At 42.0% G+C, this 18,743-nt stretch overlaps 1 protein-coding gene across 2 annotated transcripts in view; it reads left to right on the forward strand.

Moving 5' to 3' along the window:
- The window catches only part of NOL4L (nucleolar protein 4 like), a 198,668-nt gene that overhangs the window by 133,865 nt on the left and 46,060 nt on the right, over positions 1–18,743 (forward strand). For both annotated transcript variants that reach the window (XM_031954101.1, XM_031954102.1), the window contains one exon: positions 68–209. In XM_031954101.1, coding sequence (XP_031809961.1) covers positions 68–209 — 142 coding nt within the window. The remainder of the gene's footprint in view (positions 1–67; positions 210–18,743) is intronic.

Raw genomic sequence — 18,743 nt, forward strand, 5'->3', positions numbered from 1 at the left:
GGAGTAATTTCAGTCTTCTCTCTGTAACACTCTTTGTTCTTTTGATTATTATTATTATCACCCCCAGGATGAGACTTCCGTGAGCAGTGAGGATTTTGATATGAATGACTCCACATGGATGTCAGCTGATCAACATCTAAGCTCCAGCTTGAGCCCCAGCCAGGACGAGAGGATGCGGAGCCCACAGCACCTCCCTAGCCAGGAGGATGGTGAGTGCCCATTTGCCTTGCCCGGGGCCCCTTGGGTGGGACGTGGGGGCAGGAGGAACATCTGGGCTCGGTGGTGGACACTGAGATTTGGGATGATAGAGTCGGCTTGTCTGTGGGGGCCAGGCAGTTTCCCAGCCAGCCTGCCATGTGGAGAAAGCTTCTAGGCAAACAAATAGGGGTGGAGCAGCATCCGAATCCTTGGGTCCCAGCAAGCCATAGACTTGCCTGAGAACCTGCTTGGTTGGAGGGGAAGCGAACTGGTCTGCAGCCAAAGGGTCCTAGGTGCTAGTCCCGATCTTCTGTTGCCCAGCTGTGTGACCTTGCTCTGTAAAGTCGGGGGATGTGTTCTTCTCAGCTCTTGTTTTATTCTCTTATTTTCTCTTGTCCAAGTTGGCTTTCATGTCTTTGAACAACGACGCCAGGAAAAAGAAGCTGATGGCTTTTTCCAAAATAGAGCGCTGTCTTATTTTGGGGGGGGTAGTTCTTACAATGTCTGGTAGATTGGCATTTTGAATAGTTGGACTCCAAGAAGACAGAGTCACGGGGCAGGGGTTTCAATATCTTGAGATGGAGATCCTCCATCTTGGAAAATCCAGCCACCCTTTTAGATCCTGAAGAATGAACCAGGAACGTCCTAAGCTCCAGCCTTCCAGATTTTAACCTGATAAAAGGAAAAACTTCCCAAAGATTAGAACTATCCCAGAATGAACAAGAGAATGCCTTGGGAAGTGAGGAATTACTGATTCAATTCAACAGAGATTTAACAAAGGCTTTAATAAAAACCTACTATTTACAAGGAACTGTACTCTATGGAGAATACAAAGATGAAAAATGACAGCCTCTGTTTACAGTCTTAAAAGAGAGATGACATGTACAGAAAAAGTAACACAGAGTCAAAAGTGAAAGGAAAGGGGCAAAGGAGAGATCTGGACAAAGTTATCTGGTTGAATGTGCAGCTGGAGGAGAACCCTTTTACCTGGAGGAAGATTTATGAGGAAGTGGCATCTGTGAAAGGAAGAAGGCCTTGTGGGAAAAGGAGTTCATCATGAAGAGATGAGGAGGGAGTGAATGAAAGCATTCCAGGTGGGTGGGATGGCTCATGCTAAGGCATGAGGGAAGGAGATGACAGGAGCAGATGAGGGAACAGATCACAGTTGTTTGACAGGAGCATTGAGTGAAATAAGGCTGAAAGGCAGGTTAGAGCCAGATTGTGTAGAGCTTTGAATGCTTGGCTTAAGAGTTTATATTTTATCCATATTGGAATAGAGAGAATGAATAGGATGAAGGCCAAGTTAAACAGTCTTGGGGTGGGTTTTTGTGATGATAATGCTGTGATTTGGGCCTGGGCCCAGCTGAAAAGGAATCAATCATTCTTTTTTCTAAGAGGTTTTTTTTTTTTTTAAATCAGCTTCCTTCTCCCCCAATCCCTCCCAAATGGCAGCCAGCTGCAGGGAAGCATTCCTTTGTCCATTAAACATATATTAAGCACCTGCTGTGTGCAGGTCACACAGAGGAAAGACAGTTTATGGAAGACAGGATACCTATCCTCGAAGAACCTATAATCTGACAGGGAGATAAAACCCCTTCACATAAAACTCCAAAACATGATAAATGCATTGGAGAGGTACCAAAAAAAAGTTTTATGAGTTTAAGGGGAACATTGTTACTGAAAGGGGAGCTCAGGGAGGCTTCTTGGAAGAAGTGGCCTTTGAGTTTGGCCTTAGACTGATTAGAAATTCAATAGAAAAAGAGAGAGAAAGATTGGACAAGAGAACTTTAACAATCCAAGCAACAGAGGTGGGAAACTCCTAGGATAGAATATTGTGCACATTTTGGGACATGATCACTATAAGAGATGTTTTTGTTTAACTGTTTTTCTTTGTTAAAAGAGAAGGTTCAATTCTGAGGAGATAGATAGGAGGAAAGAAGTGATACCAGAAATGATTATATGATATAAAAACAAAAGGTATCTATTAAATTATCAATTTTTTAAATAAGTCAAAGCAAATGGGTAAAGAAGATCTGGACGAAAGTGGTGTTAGCTAGAGGAATAGAGAGTATGTGCAGTGAACTTGTTGCTAAGATCTTGGGAGTGGAGGCTTTACAGCTAGAAGCTCTCTAGGTCATCTTTGTCTTAAACTGGAGTCCATGCCCTTGGATGGGTAAAATATTTTGATAGCTGCATTTCAATATAATTGATTTATTTTGTAATCCTATGTTTTATTCTATGTATTTAAAAACATATTGAGAAGGGGTCTGCAGGTTTCACCAGATGGCTAAAGGGGCCCATGACATACCTACCCTATATTTTATAGATGAGAAACCTGAGACCTAGAGACTCCATAGGGACCTCTCTGAGGTCACACAAAGTAATTTGTGAATCATGATTTGAACACAGGTCTTCTTAACTCCCATCTGGGACTCCTTTCCAGTGCACTGTGATCCCTCTCATGGGGCACTGTTACTTGATCCCTCTGGGAACCTTTAGACATCGCAAGGGAACAGCCACTGCTTCCCTGTGGCCCAGTGGGGACTGTGGGGAAGAGCAGAACGGCAGATCCAAGTGAACACTCACTCATTCGTCTGGAGAGTTGCTTGGCCGGTTTGCCTCGGCAGAGTGAGTGTCAGAAGTGAGTTCCTGAGGTGGCTCAGAAAGCCCCCGCTTTAGATCTCCCACACAGGGCTGGGAGACGGGGGGCTGCCCTGCTTTGAGGGTTTGGCATCTGGGGAAAGCTTTGAGCAGGCCCAGGATGTGGGGGTTTGTAGCCGAAGCATCTGGGGTCATGGCACACTCTAGCATTGCTTTTGATCTGCAAGCGAAGGATGGGATATATAATAGTCAGCAACGGGTGATGAGCTCAGACCCGGGCAGCGGGGACCTGGGGGTGTTGAGCAGGTAATTAGGAAGGGTTGAAGGTCAGGGGCCTGGAATGTGGGAGGAGGCACTGGGTCTAAAAAGGGGTGTAATGTTAACTCTGTGAAATGTGTTAGCTTTAAAAAGTAAATAAGGGGTAGATGTCTTGGAGTTTGGGTCAAAGTTCATCTCCATGGCAGAGTGAGTGTGGTTGGAGTCTTAGACTGTTTTTCTCAGGAGTTTGAATCCTTCTTTGTCTCGAGAAGCTGTGACCCAGAGGCAGCTGGAAATGACCAGGCCAGACAACGCTTGAGAGGGTCTGGTGTGTATTTCTGTGAGGAGCGGGGCTAGAATTGGAGAGCCGTGCTCCCCCACAGGGAAGAAAGGGCCTTTGTAGCGCCAGTGACGTCAGCTCCTCCGACCCCCTGGGCCTCCAGAGTTTCCCGGCGTTGGCCCTACCACGAGGGGTGCCCACAGTTGGAAGCAGCTGGGTGCCCTGCGGGAGCAGGAAGTTCCCTTATCTAAGAGAAACCTAGTTTGGGGGAGTTGTGCCTCGTGACAAGCGCCTGCGGTCCTGGGTTCAAGCTCCAACTCCAGCTGTTGGAAAGGGCATTCTGGTTCTCCGGGCTACATCTCACAGCCGCTTGGCAAACCTGAAGATGCCGTAAATGAGCGTTTGTTACTGCTGCCGTCAGCATCATTTGGTTTGGAGGGCACTCATCAGCATCCTGAGGCTGTCCCAGCCATGCTAGTTTCAAACACGCTGGGGGTCCTGGTGTGCTCCTTCTGGGCACCTTCCCACCTCTCAAGACAGTGAGGACCCAAATTGTGGAGATTAATGTTCCCTGGCCCAGGTGAGCAGGGAGAGAGAAGAGACTTGATCCAAGAGCAGGGCCAAGGATGGGGCAGGGGCAGGGGTAGGGGGGAAACAAAGCAACAACAACCAGATAGAATCTTAAAACTGGATCAGTAGCAAGTTCCCTAGAATATTAGCTTGCAGTTTTCCAGTGGCTGAAGGTTCACAGAGGCAAAGAAAGAATTATTACACCCATTTTCCTGAGGAGGAAACTGAAACCCAAAAAGAGAAACTGACGGATAATTTCTAGAGCACTTTAAGGTTTACAAAGTACTTTCCTCAACATAGCATTATACAAGAGTTAATGCAAGGATTGTTCCCATCTCACAGGTGAAGAAACTGAGACTCAGATTAAATGACTTTGCCACAGTCACACAGCTAATAAGTGGTACAGCCAGGATCTGAATCCAGGCCTTCTGATGCCAAGTTAGCGCTCTTTCCACCACACGAACTACATTGTCTCCTGTGTTGTTATTACGGCTCTTATGTCAAGGATCTGTGAATTCACTGGTTTGGGGACTCCCTATTCCCTCTGCTGACACAGATCACAACCCATCCATGACTTATGAGTTGAGAGCTGCCTGGGGCTTAGGGATTAAGTGACCTGCCTGTGGTTACGCAGCTAGTAACAACAGAGGTATGCTAGGAGCCACGTCTTCCTTGACCACAGATCTGGCATCCCGGTAGCTCTATAATTATTTACAAAAATAATACAATTATGAATAACCCCCTTTGGAGGGACAGTCACTATTTAATATTAATACCAAGTACTTTGGTTGCTTTAATTTTCCTCTGCTCAGTGAAACTGATCCTTTTAGGCCAAGGGAACCATTATCAGGTCTAGCCTTTCCTCTCTCCCTGCTCACCTGGATGGAGCAGGAATAGAAATCTCTTCTTTCTATCTTTGACAGAGTCCTTGTCACCATACTCAAATTAATTGGCAAAGTCCGTTGTACGACTGACATCTCACCCTCTTTTGTCGAGGCAGCCTGGGTCTGACCAGCTAAAAAGTCAGGGTTGTTGATGGGGCAGGCAGATAGGACTAGGAAGAAGGAAAGAGGAAGGAGAAGCAGAGTAGGGGACATTTATTGCTGTACAATCAATTTAGCTATTTAATCTTTAAGGTCTGAAGGTTGCAGAGTGATCTGTTCAAGGAAGAGGAGCATTGAGTCTCAGCACTGGCTCAGCAGCTATTAGCAAGACTACTGAATTTAAAGTCAGGGGCCCTAAATTCAAAACCTGGCTCCAGTCCTTACCATCTGTGTCACCTTGTGGGATCCATTTAATGTTTTTTTGGTGAAAAGAGGGGGTTGGGATAGATCTCTAAGAATCCTTCCATTTTTATGAATGGTACATTCCATATTCTGTCTTAGCCACCTATTTTTTCCCCTTTTCCTTTTTGTTTTTGGAGGCTTGCTGGATCCCCACATAGGAAAACCCTTTTGGAAATTTGTACTGTCACTAGGTGGGATCATTACCTAGTTCCATAGTACACAGTTTGGTATTTTGCTAGCCCCTTCCTCTGGAATAAGCTCCATTTATAGATGCAAGAATGACTGTAGGAGGTAACTAGGTACATAGGAAGAGTCAATTTTGAATACTTCCTCAGACATTCACTGTGTGACTCTAGGCGAGTCACTTCCCCCCTAAGGCAATAATCATCCATGTATTTTAAATATATTTTTACCAAGTACTTTTGTTTTTACATCATGGAGACTTTCCCCTGTATCTTCTCCCTTTCCTCTTCCAAAGAGACATTTCCCATGACAAAGAATTTTAAAAGAAAAAAAATTAGGTAGAAAAAAAATCAGCAAAATAATCAATATATTTTTTTGGGGAAAAAAACCCTGATAATTATATCCAATGTTCCACACCCATGGATCCCACTTCCAACTACTTGCAAAAAGGGAATGGGAAACATTTTTTTCAAATCACCTTTTTTGGGGGGGAGGGGGTTGAGGCAATTGGGATTAAGTGACTTGCCCAGGGTCATACAGGTAGGAAGTATTAAATGTCTGAGGCCAGATTTGAACTCCGGTCCTCCTGACTTCAGGGCTGGTGCTGTATCCCCTGCACCACCTAGCTGCTCCTCACATCACTTTTTGAGGGGGCAAGACATTTAGACTTACTTGGGCCTTGTTTTCTAATTTGTAAAATTGGTATGCTAGCATCTCCTTTGAAGGATTATTGTGTGGATTAAATGATAGAATTTATTTCAAGTGCTTTGCCAGCCTTAAAGTGGTGCATAACTAATAACTGTTATTATCATCATCATCATGAATTAGTGTAGGTTAGCAGAAAACCTTGGGTTGAAATTTGGTATTATAGAGGGAACTGTATGAAGAAATGGTAAAAGAATGGGTTTTGAAATCAAGAAACCTCGATCCAGATCCCAGTTCTGCTACTTGCTAGCAGTGTGACCACGAACATACTTTCCTTCTCTGGGCTTTAGTTTCTTCTTCTATAAAATGGGGATAATAATCACACAACCCCATGGGATTACCATGAGAAAAGTACTTTTTAAAAATAAGACTTTTTATTTTCAAAACACATGCATAGGTAGTTTTGAACATTCATCCTTGCAAAACCTTGTATTCCAAAAGTTTTTCTCCCTCTCCTACGTGACAAATAATTCAATATATGTTAAACATATACAATTCTTCTATACATATTTCCACACTTATCATGATGCACAAGAAAAATCAGATCAAAAAGGAAATGAATGACAAAGAAAAAAATGTGAGCAAACAACAAAAAAGTGAAAATATACCAGTGATGGTGCAGATGGCTCTCTCCATCACAAGACCATTGGAACTAGCCTGAATCACCTCACTGTTGGAAAGAGCCACGTCCATCAGAGTTGATCATTGTATAATTTTCTTGTTGTGCACAATGATCTCCTGGTTCTGCTCATTTCACTTAGCATCAGTTTGTGTAAGTCTCTCCAAGCCTTTCTAAAATCATCCTGCTGATCATTTCTTATAGAAAAATAATGTTCCATAATGTTCATATACCATAACTTATTCAGCCATTCCCAAACTGATGGGCATCCGCTCAGTTTCCAGTTCCTTGCCACTACAAAGAGGGCTGCCCCAAACATTTGGCACATCTAGAATGGCCTTTTCCTTTTTTTATGTCCCAATTTTCCCACATTCCCTCCAATATTCATCATTACCTTTTCCTGTCATTTTAGCCAATCTGATAGGTGTGTAGTGGTATCTCAGAGGAGTCTTAATTTGCAAGAGAAAAGTACTTTGTGAATAATTTTTTAAAAATACAAAATAACGATAAATGTGAGCTAACCTGTAGATGAATGATAGGAAAGGGTGGATTGGTCACATACAATCACATAGTAATATTGAAAGATGACAGAAATAACACTGGTACCCATGAAATATAAAGAGAATTAGTGCATTGGGAGAAGTTCTGTGGAGACTCTTTGGGAAGACATAGATAAGAATCAGATATAATAGGATTGCATGCATGTACCAGTGGAGGGATTCATACTGAGATTATGGATCCATCCAAGTAACGATAATAAAAAACAACCAACAACTATACAATAATTAAAGTTATTATTATTATTATTTGCTGAGGCAATTGGGGTTAAGTGACTTGCCCAGGATCACACAGCTAGGAAGTGTTAAGTGTCTGAGATCAGATTTGAACTCAGGTCCTCCTGGCTTCAGGGCTGGTGCTCTATCCACTACTACACCTAGCTACCCCTATGATCTTATCATATGGGAAAATATGCATGGGAGAATTTGAACTGATTTGGAAAGGAGACTGCAATATTCCCTTCTCCCTGATAAGAAAGCTGAGGGCTAAAAACTTCTAACTCTTTAAGACAAGATGAAGTAAGGAACTCCAGGACATGGATCATTAAATCAGTTAAAAGGCAAAGATTTCAAATCCAGTCTAGTGATTCCAAAGAGAAGGCTTTGCCCTCTGAATCAGTGATTGACAAATATAGACAGAGCTGTAGTTTGTTTAGCCATATTTAATAAGATTGTTCTCTAAAGTATACCTGATAGCTGTGATCCTGCACCTTCTGAATCAGTGCCTGGTTTTAGGATGAGTTGGCAGGGTCAAAAAATTTTGGAGAGGAAAAATACAGAGTTCTCTTCTCTTCTTTCCAAGAATATATCTTTGGGGCAGCGGGATGTGGCAGAAGGGGCACTGGTTCTCAGAATCAGCAGCTGTGAATCTGCATCTCTGCTTTGCCCCTTCCAGCTCTCTGACCTTAAGCAAGAAGCTTTCCTGGCTTGGAATCAGTCTGACTTTGCAAATTTGACCCTCCTAGCGCTACTGATCTCATTGTTGTGGGGACAGTGTTTTGTAAAACTTTTTAAAAACTATATAAAAAATTGATTTACTAGCTTCCCATCACTTCTTTGGGAAATTTTGATCTAGAATATGCTGTTCAACAGGCGCTCCTCCTCAAGGCATCCTTTTCACTTTGATGAGATGTTTGTGAATCTGGGATAATCTCAAAATAAAGCTCTCCCAATCCCTTTCTCAGACTTGATGATCCTGATGGTGTCTACATTTAAATGTCCTGCCTCTACATAGCATTCATACAAATCATGCTCCCCAGCTCAAATGCCACCTCCTCCAGGAAGCCTTTTCTGATTTTTTTATCCTCCCTTTGTCACCCCAATCCAAACTGGAAGTGCTTTATTCCTCCTGATCTCATGGTAACATTATCTCCAATCTTAGGGTCTTTTCTGTAGCCAGGGGTGACGGAAATCATCCCCCATCCTCGGAGGCACTGCCTCCTGAAGCAGTGCTTTGAGGAAGCTGAATTTCCCAAGAGGTACAAAGTCCTTGTGGGCCACAAACTGCAGTGCTGCAAAGGTCGGGATGTGGGAGAGGACACCCATCCCTTCCATTTCCCTTTGGGTGTTATTCACCAGACCTCCTCTCTGAGCAGCTTCCGCACCGGAAAATGTGAGGTCCTGCTTCCCAAAAGGATGAACGGGGGAGGGGAGAGGATGTTACTCACCTCCAAAGCTGCTTGACAGGAAGTCAGAGCCTTAGCAGACATCAGGGGAAAACTCTTGGGCTAACTCAGTTCCCTAGGAGGGGAAGGAATGTCTCAGGTGGCTCAGCTGGGCACACTGGGTGGTGACAGACTTGGTGCATTTAGGGTGTCTTGGGGCTCTTTTATCAAGACCTTTTTTACCTAGCTTGGAGATTGGCACCTCTCCCCCGAATCTCAGGATGAATGCTTTGGGTGGGGGGGATGCAGGATGCAGATTCTGTTGGAATTCAGTTTTCTTTGGATTTTAACTTTTTAAAAAATTCTTTTATTGATGCCTTTAGTCTTCACATCATAGTTACTTCTGGGAGAAAAACCACCCACTCTTCTTCCTCTCTCTCTCCAAATTTAACTTTTTCCATAACAAAGCAATGGAGCAAAAATACCAGATACAGTAAATCTCATCAAATAATATATACACCTTTGTGACCCAGTAGGCCCCCACCTCTGTGACTTACACCCTTTAGCCATCTAGTAACCCAGAAACATGTGAAGAAAAGCACATTTCATAATCTCTCTTTTTAGGATTTGTCATTGACTTTTCAGTTATTCAGAATTTGGCCTCATTTTAAAGACATTTTCATTCACATTGTTGTAGTTGTGTATATGAGAGAGATTTTATTTCACTCTATATCAGTTATATAAATCTATTCAAGGTTTTCTTTTTATGAGAGATATAATCAATCACAGCCTCTTTCTCCCTAAAGGCAGAAGGGGTTTTTCTATTAGCTTAAAGCACATATGGACAAGAACAGCTATGTCAAACTCAGTTAAAAATGGGGCCACTAATCTCTGAGGGTCACATAGTGATTTCGTTTCAAAATGTACTGTTATCTGTATTTTATTATATTTTTATTTATTTTGTTAGATATTTCCCAATTCTATTTAAATTTGATTTGGCTTCACTTGGGAGTGCTAAATGATCCTCCTCTCAATTTGAAGGAAGGAACTCTTGATTTTATATCCCAGCTCTCCTACTTTACTAGTTGTTCTATCTTTGTAAAATTCCTTATCCGTTGTGAGCCTCAGTTTCCTCCTCTGTAAAGTAAAGGGATTAAACTAGAATGTATCTAAGCTTCTTTCAAGATCTAATATGCTGCGGTCTTTTCTTTAGCTGGGTTTTCTCATACGTAGCAGCCATATTAGGTCTCTATTATAATGCAAGTATTGAGTTTTACCAAGAAAATAAAAACCCAGAATTTTGAATTCTAGCTTTGAAATTAACATTTAATTGTTTATTATTAATTTTTATTTTAAAAAATTAATTTTATAATATCTGAATTTAGATAGCACTTCCAAGGTTTTCAAAGGATTCATATACATTAATTAGAGATCTGTGACAATTATTTTACAAGTGAAGAAACTGAGGCTCAGGGTGGTCAGTCCACTTCTGGACCCAGAGCTAATGAGCAACCTTGCATTTTCCTGACCATCCATTCACATTCTTTTTATGGCACTTCACAGTTTACAAAGTACTTTCATATACAGTTACCTTAGTACAATTTACCAGACTACAGTTATTATTCCTATTTGATAGATGAGAAAAACAGAAAATCACAGCAGTGCCTTGCCCAAGATGGCACAGCTGGTGAGGGACAGTGTTAGAATTTCCACCTAAAATTTCTACTTTCCCTTGAAGTATTCTTTGTACCATAGTAGTAATAACAGACCGCGTTTGCAAATTACTTCTTGTCCACCTTCTTATTTTATCCTCATAAGCATTCTATGACACAGATGCTGCTATTGCCCCATTCTGAAAATGAAGAGATGGAGGTTTGCTTAGGTAGAGGGACTTGTTGGGGTCAAACAGTTAATGAGGGCTTGAGGTGGGCTTTTAACTTAGGTTACTTAGTCCTTATTCCAGGCCCCTCAAGATTTTTCTCTATTGGAAAAGAACAGACTGGGGATCTCATGAAACTTGCTTCAGTACAAATTCTAAGTCTCCCAAAGCAGACTTAAAAGGGGAGAGAAGTATTGTGATTGAAGTAGAAAGAACCTTAGAGTCAGAAGATGTGAGTTCAAATGCCAGCTCCAAAACTTACTAGCCAAGCGATCCCAGACAAGTCAGTCCTCCCCTCCCAGCTTTGTGGTTCTCCTTGGTAAATGAGAATACTGCAAAGTACTTCTCCCTTTCTCAGTGAGTTTGCTTCAAGGAACATATTTTGCAAACCTCAGAGCCCTGAAGCTGTTGTAGTTGTTGGTGAGGTGACAGATACCTCCCGAATCTTGCCTATAAACTCAGGAGCCAGCCCCACAAGCCTGTTTCCTTCCATAAGGTAGCCATGTGCTGATTTGATCTCTCTAGAGAAATGGAAAGCAAGGTCTGGTCTTGGCAGAATGGCTATGTCTACAGCCTTGTCTGGCTGCAGATTGTGGGGGCAGTAATGTTGGCAGGGCCAGGAAGAGGGACAGGGACCCCTTCCCACCCAGAAACATAAATCTAGCTCCAGAACACTAACCTGGGGAACAGGTTTGTGACTCAGCCTCGCCCAGGGCTTGGTATTTACAAGAGTGTAGTGGTTTCATTTATCCACATCAAGCCCATAGGTACCTCTCACTGGGCTGCCCTGGGCCACAGGTTCTCCTCGAGATACTAAAGGATGAAGCATATAGGAAGCTCTCATTAGACAGTCACCCAATCCTTTCTCTTCTAGCATCAAGGATTCATTTCTATACCACTCATTCTCCTGCTACTCCCCAGTTCCTTCCCGCCTTCTAAATATCCAAGCATAAATGTGATTCCAGTCCTTTAAGTAATATAACACAGGGATTCTTTAACTTTTTCCACTTGCAACTCCTTTTTGCCAAAGAAATTTTTACGTGACCCTGGGTCCATAGGTATATAAGTTAGGTATACAAATCAACATTTGCTGATAATAAATCATATTTTTTGCAACCCTTGCATGCAGTTATATGACCCCACATGCAATCACAATTCATAGTTTAAGAAGCTTTGGTATAACCAGGTATCTGGTTGATGGGAACCAAATTTTAATCCTGGCTAAGCCAGTCATGCTTCTACTTTGGGCTACTTTTCTCTGTCTCTCTCTCTCGAGCATCAGTTTTCTCCTGTATTTTAAAAAGAAGGGCTTGGACAAAGTGAGGTAAGGTTTCCTCTAGCTGAAAACCCTCTTAGTCTATGATTTTAGAATTCCTTGGTTTGACCTCTTGCCTCCCTAGCCTGTTTATAGTCTAGGATGGGCTCCTGAACTTTAGAAACCATACGCCACATTCTGCCCCACAGACTACCTCAGCACTGGCATGTGGACAGCTGTTACCTCTCAAGACTTTTTGCTGACATTAAACCACTAGGCTCATAGAATAATTAATTTCCCTTCCAGTATAAATCACTCCTCTTCTCATCTTATTCCATTCCACTCTTGCCAGTTCCTTTCCTTAAAGCCACCAGATTTATGAGTCAACCTTCTGCCCTTTCTTCCTACATACTACTGGCACAGGACCGCCCAGCATAGCATGCCCAAATCAAAGAAGGTGCTGTGCTCTCTGAGCAAAGCAGAATTGTAGTAGCTCAAAAGAAACGTGAGATACACAAATTTAGAGTCATTTCCACAGCAAATGTTCATTAGGACTATTTGTGCCCAACCTGTGGTAGAGCCTTCTGAGCTCATACTAGTCTGATCAGCCATAGTTGGACACTGTACCTTCACCCTAAAACAGTGATGTCATTTTGGTCTTCTTTGAGAATAAAGGACAACAGCCAGCAATCAACCATTCAATAATTCAGCAAACATTTATTAACTACCTACCAGGTGCAAGGTCCCATGCTAGGTTTTGGAAGTACAGAGACAATAACTATCTTCAAGAAACGAGTTCTTTTGGGGTAGAGGTGGGAAAATGATAGGGAGCAAATTATATAGTACAGAAGACAATGAAGATAGCTAGACAAGATGGTCTAAGACCAGCACTAACAAACTATAGATATTACTGTGAGGTGAATTGAGGAAGGAATGCCTTCCAGATACAAGTTAAACCCTGAACAAATGAATAGGAGTAGGAGATTGCAAATTGAATTTAGGGTATAAATAGTAGTCCAATTTAGCTAGAAGGTAGAGTGCATGAAAGTATGCAATATAAAATAAGTCTGAAAAGTAGGTTGGAGTCAGATTAGGGAGAGCCTTAAATGCCAAGTTGGGAGTTTGCAGTTTATCTATTGAAATAGGGAACCATTGAAGCTTTTGATTTAGGTAGGGGCAAAGACATATGCCCTAGGAAGATTTGGGAGGAACTACATCTTCCAATGGGAATGTCCCAGTGAGAAATAAGGAGATGAGTCTGAAAGGTGTTTTGGCAGGAGAATTGACAGGACTTGGTGAGGAAGAGTGAAGTCTGGTTTTGAGCTTGATTGCCTGGGAAAGATAGTGGTGGCCATCAACAAAAATAAGGAAGTTGAGAAAAGACAGACTTGGGGGTGGAGTGGGACTGATGAGTTCATTTTGGACATTTAGTATAAGATAAAGGGGAGAATGGGAATTGGATGGAGTGATCTCTGGATTCCTTATTTCCCTAAATCTTAGGAGCCTCTGAATCTCAGATATGGAACTAGTAATTTCTGCTGGGGTGAGCCATTCTTGACCTTGGAACTTGGGGGCCCCCAGTTCTTGCCATTAAGAAGCAAAGGATTGTTTAATAAGAGCATTTATATGAGAACACATTTTTTAAGAAGCAGTAATAACTCACATTCACAAAGCGTTTTATGGTTTACAATTACTTTTTCCTAGGATTCACTTGAACCACTCTACATTTTTGTTCTTAGAGACAGTCTACATGAATTCTGTTTCATATTCTGCCATTTATCTGGTTTTAACTTGGGTGGGATAAGTCACATCTGCCTGGGACAGAGACTCCTCATTGATAAAAATGGGATTAATAATAATTGCACTAACTCATCTCCAAAAGGCTTTTGTGAGTGAAAGTCTTAGTAGGCTACAAAACCCTTAAAAGGGGGAACTGGTGTTTTTCTCATCATCATGACAAAACTACCAACTCAAGAACCACTTACCTATATGTGATTTGCCCCAAAGGCAATCTACCCTCCAGAATGGAATAAAGTAAGCATCTCTAAGCTAGTGTTCTATGGTTACTTATAATATTCTATGTTCTAGGTGCCCTGACTCTTAACTTCAACCCTGACCTCACATAAGGGCAAATCTGCCACCCTTCCATCATGGCAGGGTTTGTATTTATCTTTAACTTTCCTAATGCAGATATCAATAGTCAACAAGGTGAGCTTTCTCTTATTAAATCCCACAGTCCTTCTCCCTGTACCCTATCGCATTCCCAACTCGAACTTGTTTCTATATTCTTTTTTCCCCTTCTTTATCTCTTCTATTTTTTTTATTTTTTTAAGCTTTTTAGTTTCAAAATATGATAGTTTTCAACATACACCTTTGCAAAACCTTGTGTTCCCAATTTTTTTCCCTTCCTTCCTCCCACCTCCTCCCCTAGATGGCAACTTTGTCTATATTCTATTAGCCCTCAAAGATTTAATAGAAGTGGATGGAACTTCAGAGGACAGCTACTCCAACCCACTGCCCATTAATAGGAGCAGTTATTTGCTGTCTTCCCTAGCAAGTTTCTTCCTGAAGAAGTCCAATAATATGGGACTCACTGTCTCTTAAAGCGGGCCAAGTTATTGTTTAACAGAGCTGGGTTTAACTTTGTCACTTCTAATGTACTTCTCCTTTCTGACACCAAACAATATCCTTTCCCATTATAGCCCTTCAACTATTTGAAAACCACCAAAATATCCCTCCCACTAAAGTATTCTCTTTTCCAGGTGAAACATCCCCAATTTCTTTTAACTATCTTTTGTTGCATAATTTTAAGTTTCTTCTCCACCCCTGACACCTTTCTCTAGATATATTCCACTTTGTCATTTTCTCACCTAAAATACAGTGCTTTGACCTGAAAACAATACTACAGATGTGGCTTGATCAAGGTATAGCCTTCCCTGGTGGTAGGGGGAAAAGGAGACCGGGGAAAGAGGTGGTGGCAATAATCATAATAACAATAGTGATAATTTTGTTGTTCACTCATTTCAGTGATGTCTGATTCTTCATGATCCCAGTTGGGGTTTTCTAGGCAAATTTACTAGAGTGTTTGCCATTTCCTTCTCCAGTTCTTTTGACAAGTGAAGAAACTGAGGCAAACAGAATTAAATGGCTTGTCCAGGGCGACACATGAAGAGTCTGAAGCTAGATTTGAACTCAGCTTTACCTGACTCTAGTCCATTGTTGTATCACCTCAATGTCCAGCTCACATTTAGATAATGTGTTTTGTGGTTTACAAAATGCTCTTTTCTCAACCATCCTGAGCTGTGCCTTTAAGGTTATATCAGCTAGTAAAGAGCCAGATGTAGATTCGAACCCAGACCCTAAACTCAGTGCTCTTTTGTCCTCATCATGTGCCATTTTGAGGCAGGACCTGTTTACCTCACACTGTTCCAGTCAAGACTTTAAAAGCCCAAGCCAGATGGAGAGGAAATGGTGCTGATGGGCAACCTTCCCTCCTCTCCCCCCCTCCCCAGGAACAGGCAAGCTTGAGGGAGAAAGGCTCTTCTTCCTCTAGGGGTTTGGGGGGGAGGAAGGAAAGCCAAGTCAAGGAGGTAGCCCCAGGAAATGGCTCTGGTTCTGGGGCAGTTCCAGGGGCTTGGCTCTCCTCAGCCAACAGGAAAATGTCCATCAGGCTGAGCCTGCAGGCAGCTCACACAATAAGGAGCTGTCCCAGTCTCAGAGGCCAGGCCAGGAGAGGAGGAGCCTGGGAGACAGCACAGGGAGATACCTTTATCCCACCAGGCCAGGACCAAGCTCAGCCGGACACAGCCCTCCCCTTGTCCAGCCCAACCGAGTCACTGCTCTCTCACATTGTGTTGGGGCTTCCCAGATGGAGACATTGACCCATGGTGGGGTTGAGGGCAGGCTTCTGGGATGAGAACATCTGAGTCTGGGACCTAATGAGGTTTGTTCATATTAACAATGGAGAACAGGGAAACCTAACACCTCCTTGGGAAGTTAGCCAACAGAACTATGCCCCAAACCCCACCCCAGGTCCTAAGTAATTACCCTTCCTGGGATGTGCATTTGAGAAAACACACTATTATGGGAGCTGCCTATTTCTGGTGCCTCTGAAGTAAAGATTGAATTGGTCCAAAGCCTGTTTGAAGCTCCAGGAACTGGGCATCTTCTTAGCCATTTGCTAAAAGCTGTTAATCCAGCTATTTTGGAAGGAAGATAGCAAGGTTGGGGAGTAGGAGTGGGGTTTGATTATAGGATGTTAGAACAGGAAGAGGGGTCCCTCTTGAGTCCCATATTGAATTTGAGGGGTGAGGTATGAGCCCACCTATAGTGCCCACTTCATCCCCAAGGTTATAACCTGGAAGAAATTATTATTTTTTTTTAACTTCAGAAATGTGTGAAACCTGAAGCCTGTTTGAATTTTAATTTTTAATTCTATTGTGATCAGTTTAATATAATTTTGGGAATTTTGAATATAACCTCCTTAAGATCAGGGACTATTTCATATTTTGCCTTTGAAGCCAGGCCTTGCTTTTAAAAATATTGATTGAATTGAATTCAGACCATTAGATGGACTTAGCAGGAGGCAGAATTTCCAAGAAAGCAGAGACCTATCCAGTGACAGAATAGACAACTTCAGGAAGTGGTGAGCTCCCCATTACTGAAGGTGCATTTCTTGAGTATCTAGATTTGGCTAAAAAGGGAAGTGGCCTGAGAGATTTCCTGGCAATGAGGAAAGTTGATCTGGGATTGTTTTTTTTTTTTTTTAAATTGTCACAGATATTTCACTTAGAGATGGAAGATAATTGTCAATGTGTTATAATTTATGTACCTCTAGCCATATTGAAAATGGGATCATGGAAACCCTTGTGTGTATGGAGAAACTAAGGCCTTAAGTGAGGGAACAGCTCCAGAAAGTTGTGCTTCTTGGCCCAGAGAGCCAGCCTTTCATCATCAGGGAAGTTAGAAGTTAGTTGACATATGCAAGTCAGTACTTAATAAAAAGGGGTGTGCCAAACAGCAGCAGAAGAAGAGAAGACTTGAGAAGGTGGAGTGGAAGAAGAAATGGATACTTTCAGGTGCTCAAAAACTGCCTTAAGGAAGAGGGGTCAGCTTGATTCTGCTTGGCCTCCAAAGGCAGCAGTAGGAACCATGAGAAGAAGTTTCAGAGATTTTGGTTCAATGTAACCAGTAAAATTCCTAGCAGCCAGAGCTATTTAAAAAAAGTAGAATGAGTGATAGCTAGCTGGTGCAGTGGATAAGAGTCAAAGCTCCTCCAGAGTACCTCCTGAAGTCAGGAGGACCTGAGTTCAAATCCAGCCTCAAACACTTATTAGTTGTGTGACTTTTGCAAGTCACTTAACTTCAATTGCTCACACATACACAAGTGTAAGGGTTTGTCTCAGAAGCAGTTGGTAGGTCCCTCATCCAGGAATGAGTTAAACTCAGTAGATTTTCCCAACCCTAAAGTTCCATTATTCTGCAAATGATATAATACTATATTTTATTAGCATAAATTTTGTTATTATTAATATGAGTTGTTGTTTTATTATCATTTGAGCTGTTATTTTTATTTATTATTATTATGACTTCTACATTTCCAGAAGACATGTTGAGACTCTGCTATTTGAGGTACTTCTGGCTGTCTTAGCACAGCTGACACTCTAGGGCTACAGTTGGGCTGGACCAGGAATTCTGCCTTCTGAGGACCCCCTTCTACTTCCTCCAACAAGAAATAGTCCCTGTGCTCCTAAAACCTGAGGCCCACAATGACAGTTGTTACCATTTGTGGATGTAACTATGGCCTTCACTTAGGAGCAGTGGAGACATCTGGACCTTCTCAGGAGCTGTACAGAAATGTGATGTTGGAAAACTATAAGAACCTAATCTGTCTGGGACTTCGAGCTCCCAAACCAGATGTGATCTAATGGTTGAAACAAGGAGAGGGAGATGCTTTGGATGTTTGAGGGAGATTTGCCAACAACTCGATGTTCAAATGAGTAAAGTGAGAATCATTGTAAATAGTGAAGAATTTGAAATTCTATGTCTAGCTCCAAATCCTCATCAAACTCCCACATAAGTTCATTATAATTTTTATACCAGAAACTTTCAGTTGTCTGTAGCTAGCTGCCACATTTTTCCTGAGCTCTATTCTCCACATCACCAACTGCCTTCTGAACATCTCTCCCTGAATGTCACATCGGCACCTCAAACTCAACATATCCAAAACAGAACTCAGATCTTTTCCTTTAGTTATCCCTTTCCCTAAGTTTCTTGTATCTCTTAAAACCAACCATACATCCAGGCATGCAGATTTATAACACGGAAATCTTCATTGATTCTTCCCTCTCCTTCACACCATTTCCCCCAGCCAATCATTTACCGTGTGTTTTAGCATCTCATACTATCCTTTTGTCTCCACTTACACAGCCATCCCCTTTAGTTCAGCCCCTCCTCATTTCTTGCATGGACTATTGAAGTAGGCTCCCAACTAATGTCTCTATTTTTTCCCTTTTCCAATCCAACATTCACACAACTCCCAAAATAATCTGAATGAGGCACTGGTCAACTGTGTTACTATCCTGCTCAAAAATCTTGCATAACTCTCTACTACTGTTGAACCCCCCCCCCAAAAAAAAAAAAACAAACAAACAAACAAACAAAAAAAAAACCCAACAACTCCTTACCTTGGCATTCAAAGCACTCTATGGTTCCAGCCTATCTTTCCAGACTTATTTCCCATTACTCT

This window comes from Sarcophilus harrisii, chromosome 2 (genome assembly GCF_902635505.1).
Source record: "Sarcophilus harrisii chromosome 2, mSarHar1.11, whole genome shotgun sequence".
NCBI classification, from domain to species: Eukaryota; Metazoa; Chordata; class Mammalia; order Dasyuromorphia; family Dasyuridae; genus Sarcophilus; species Sarcophilus harrisii.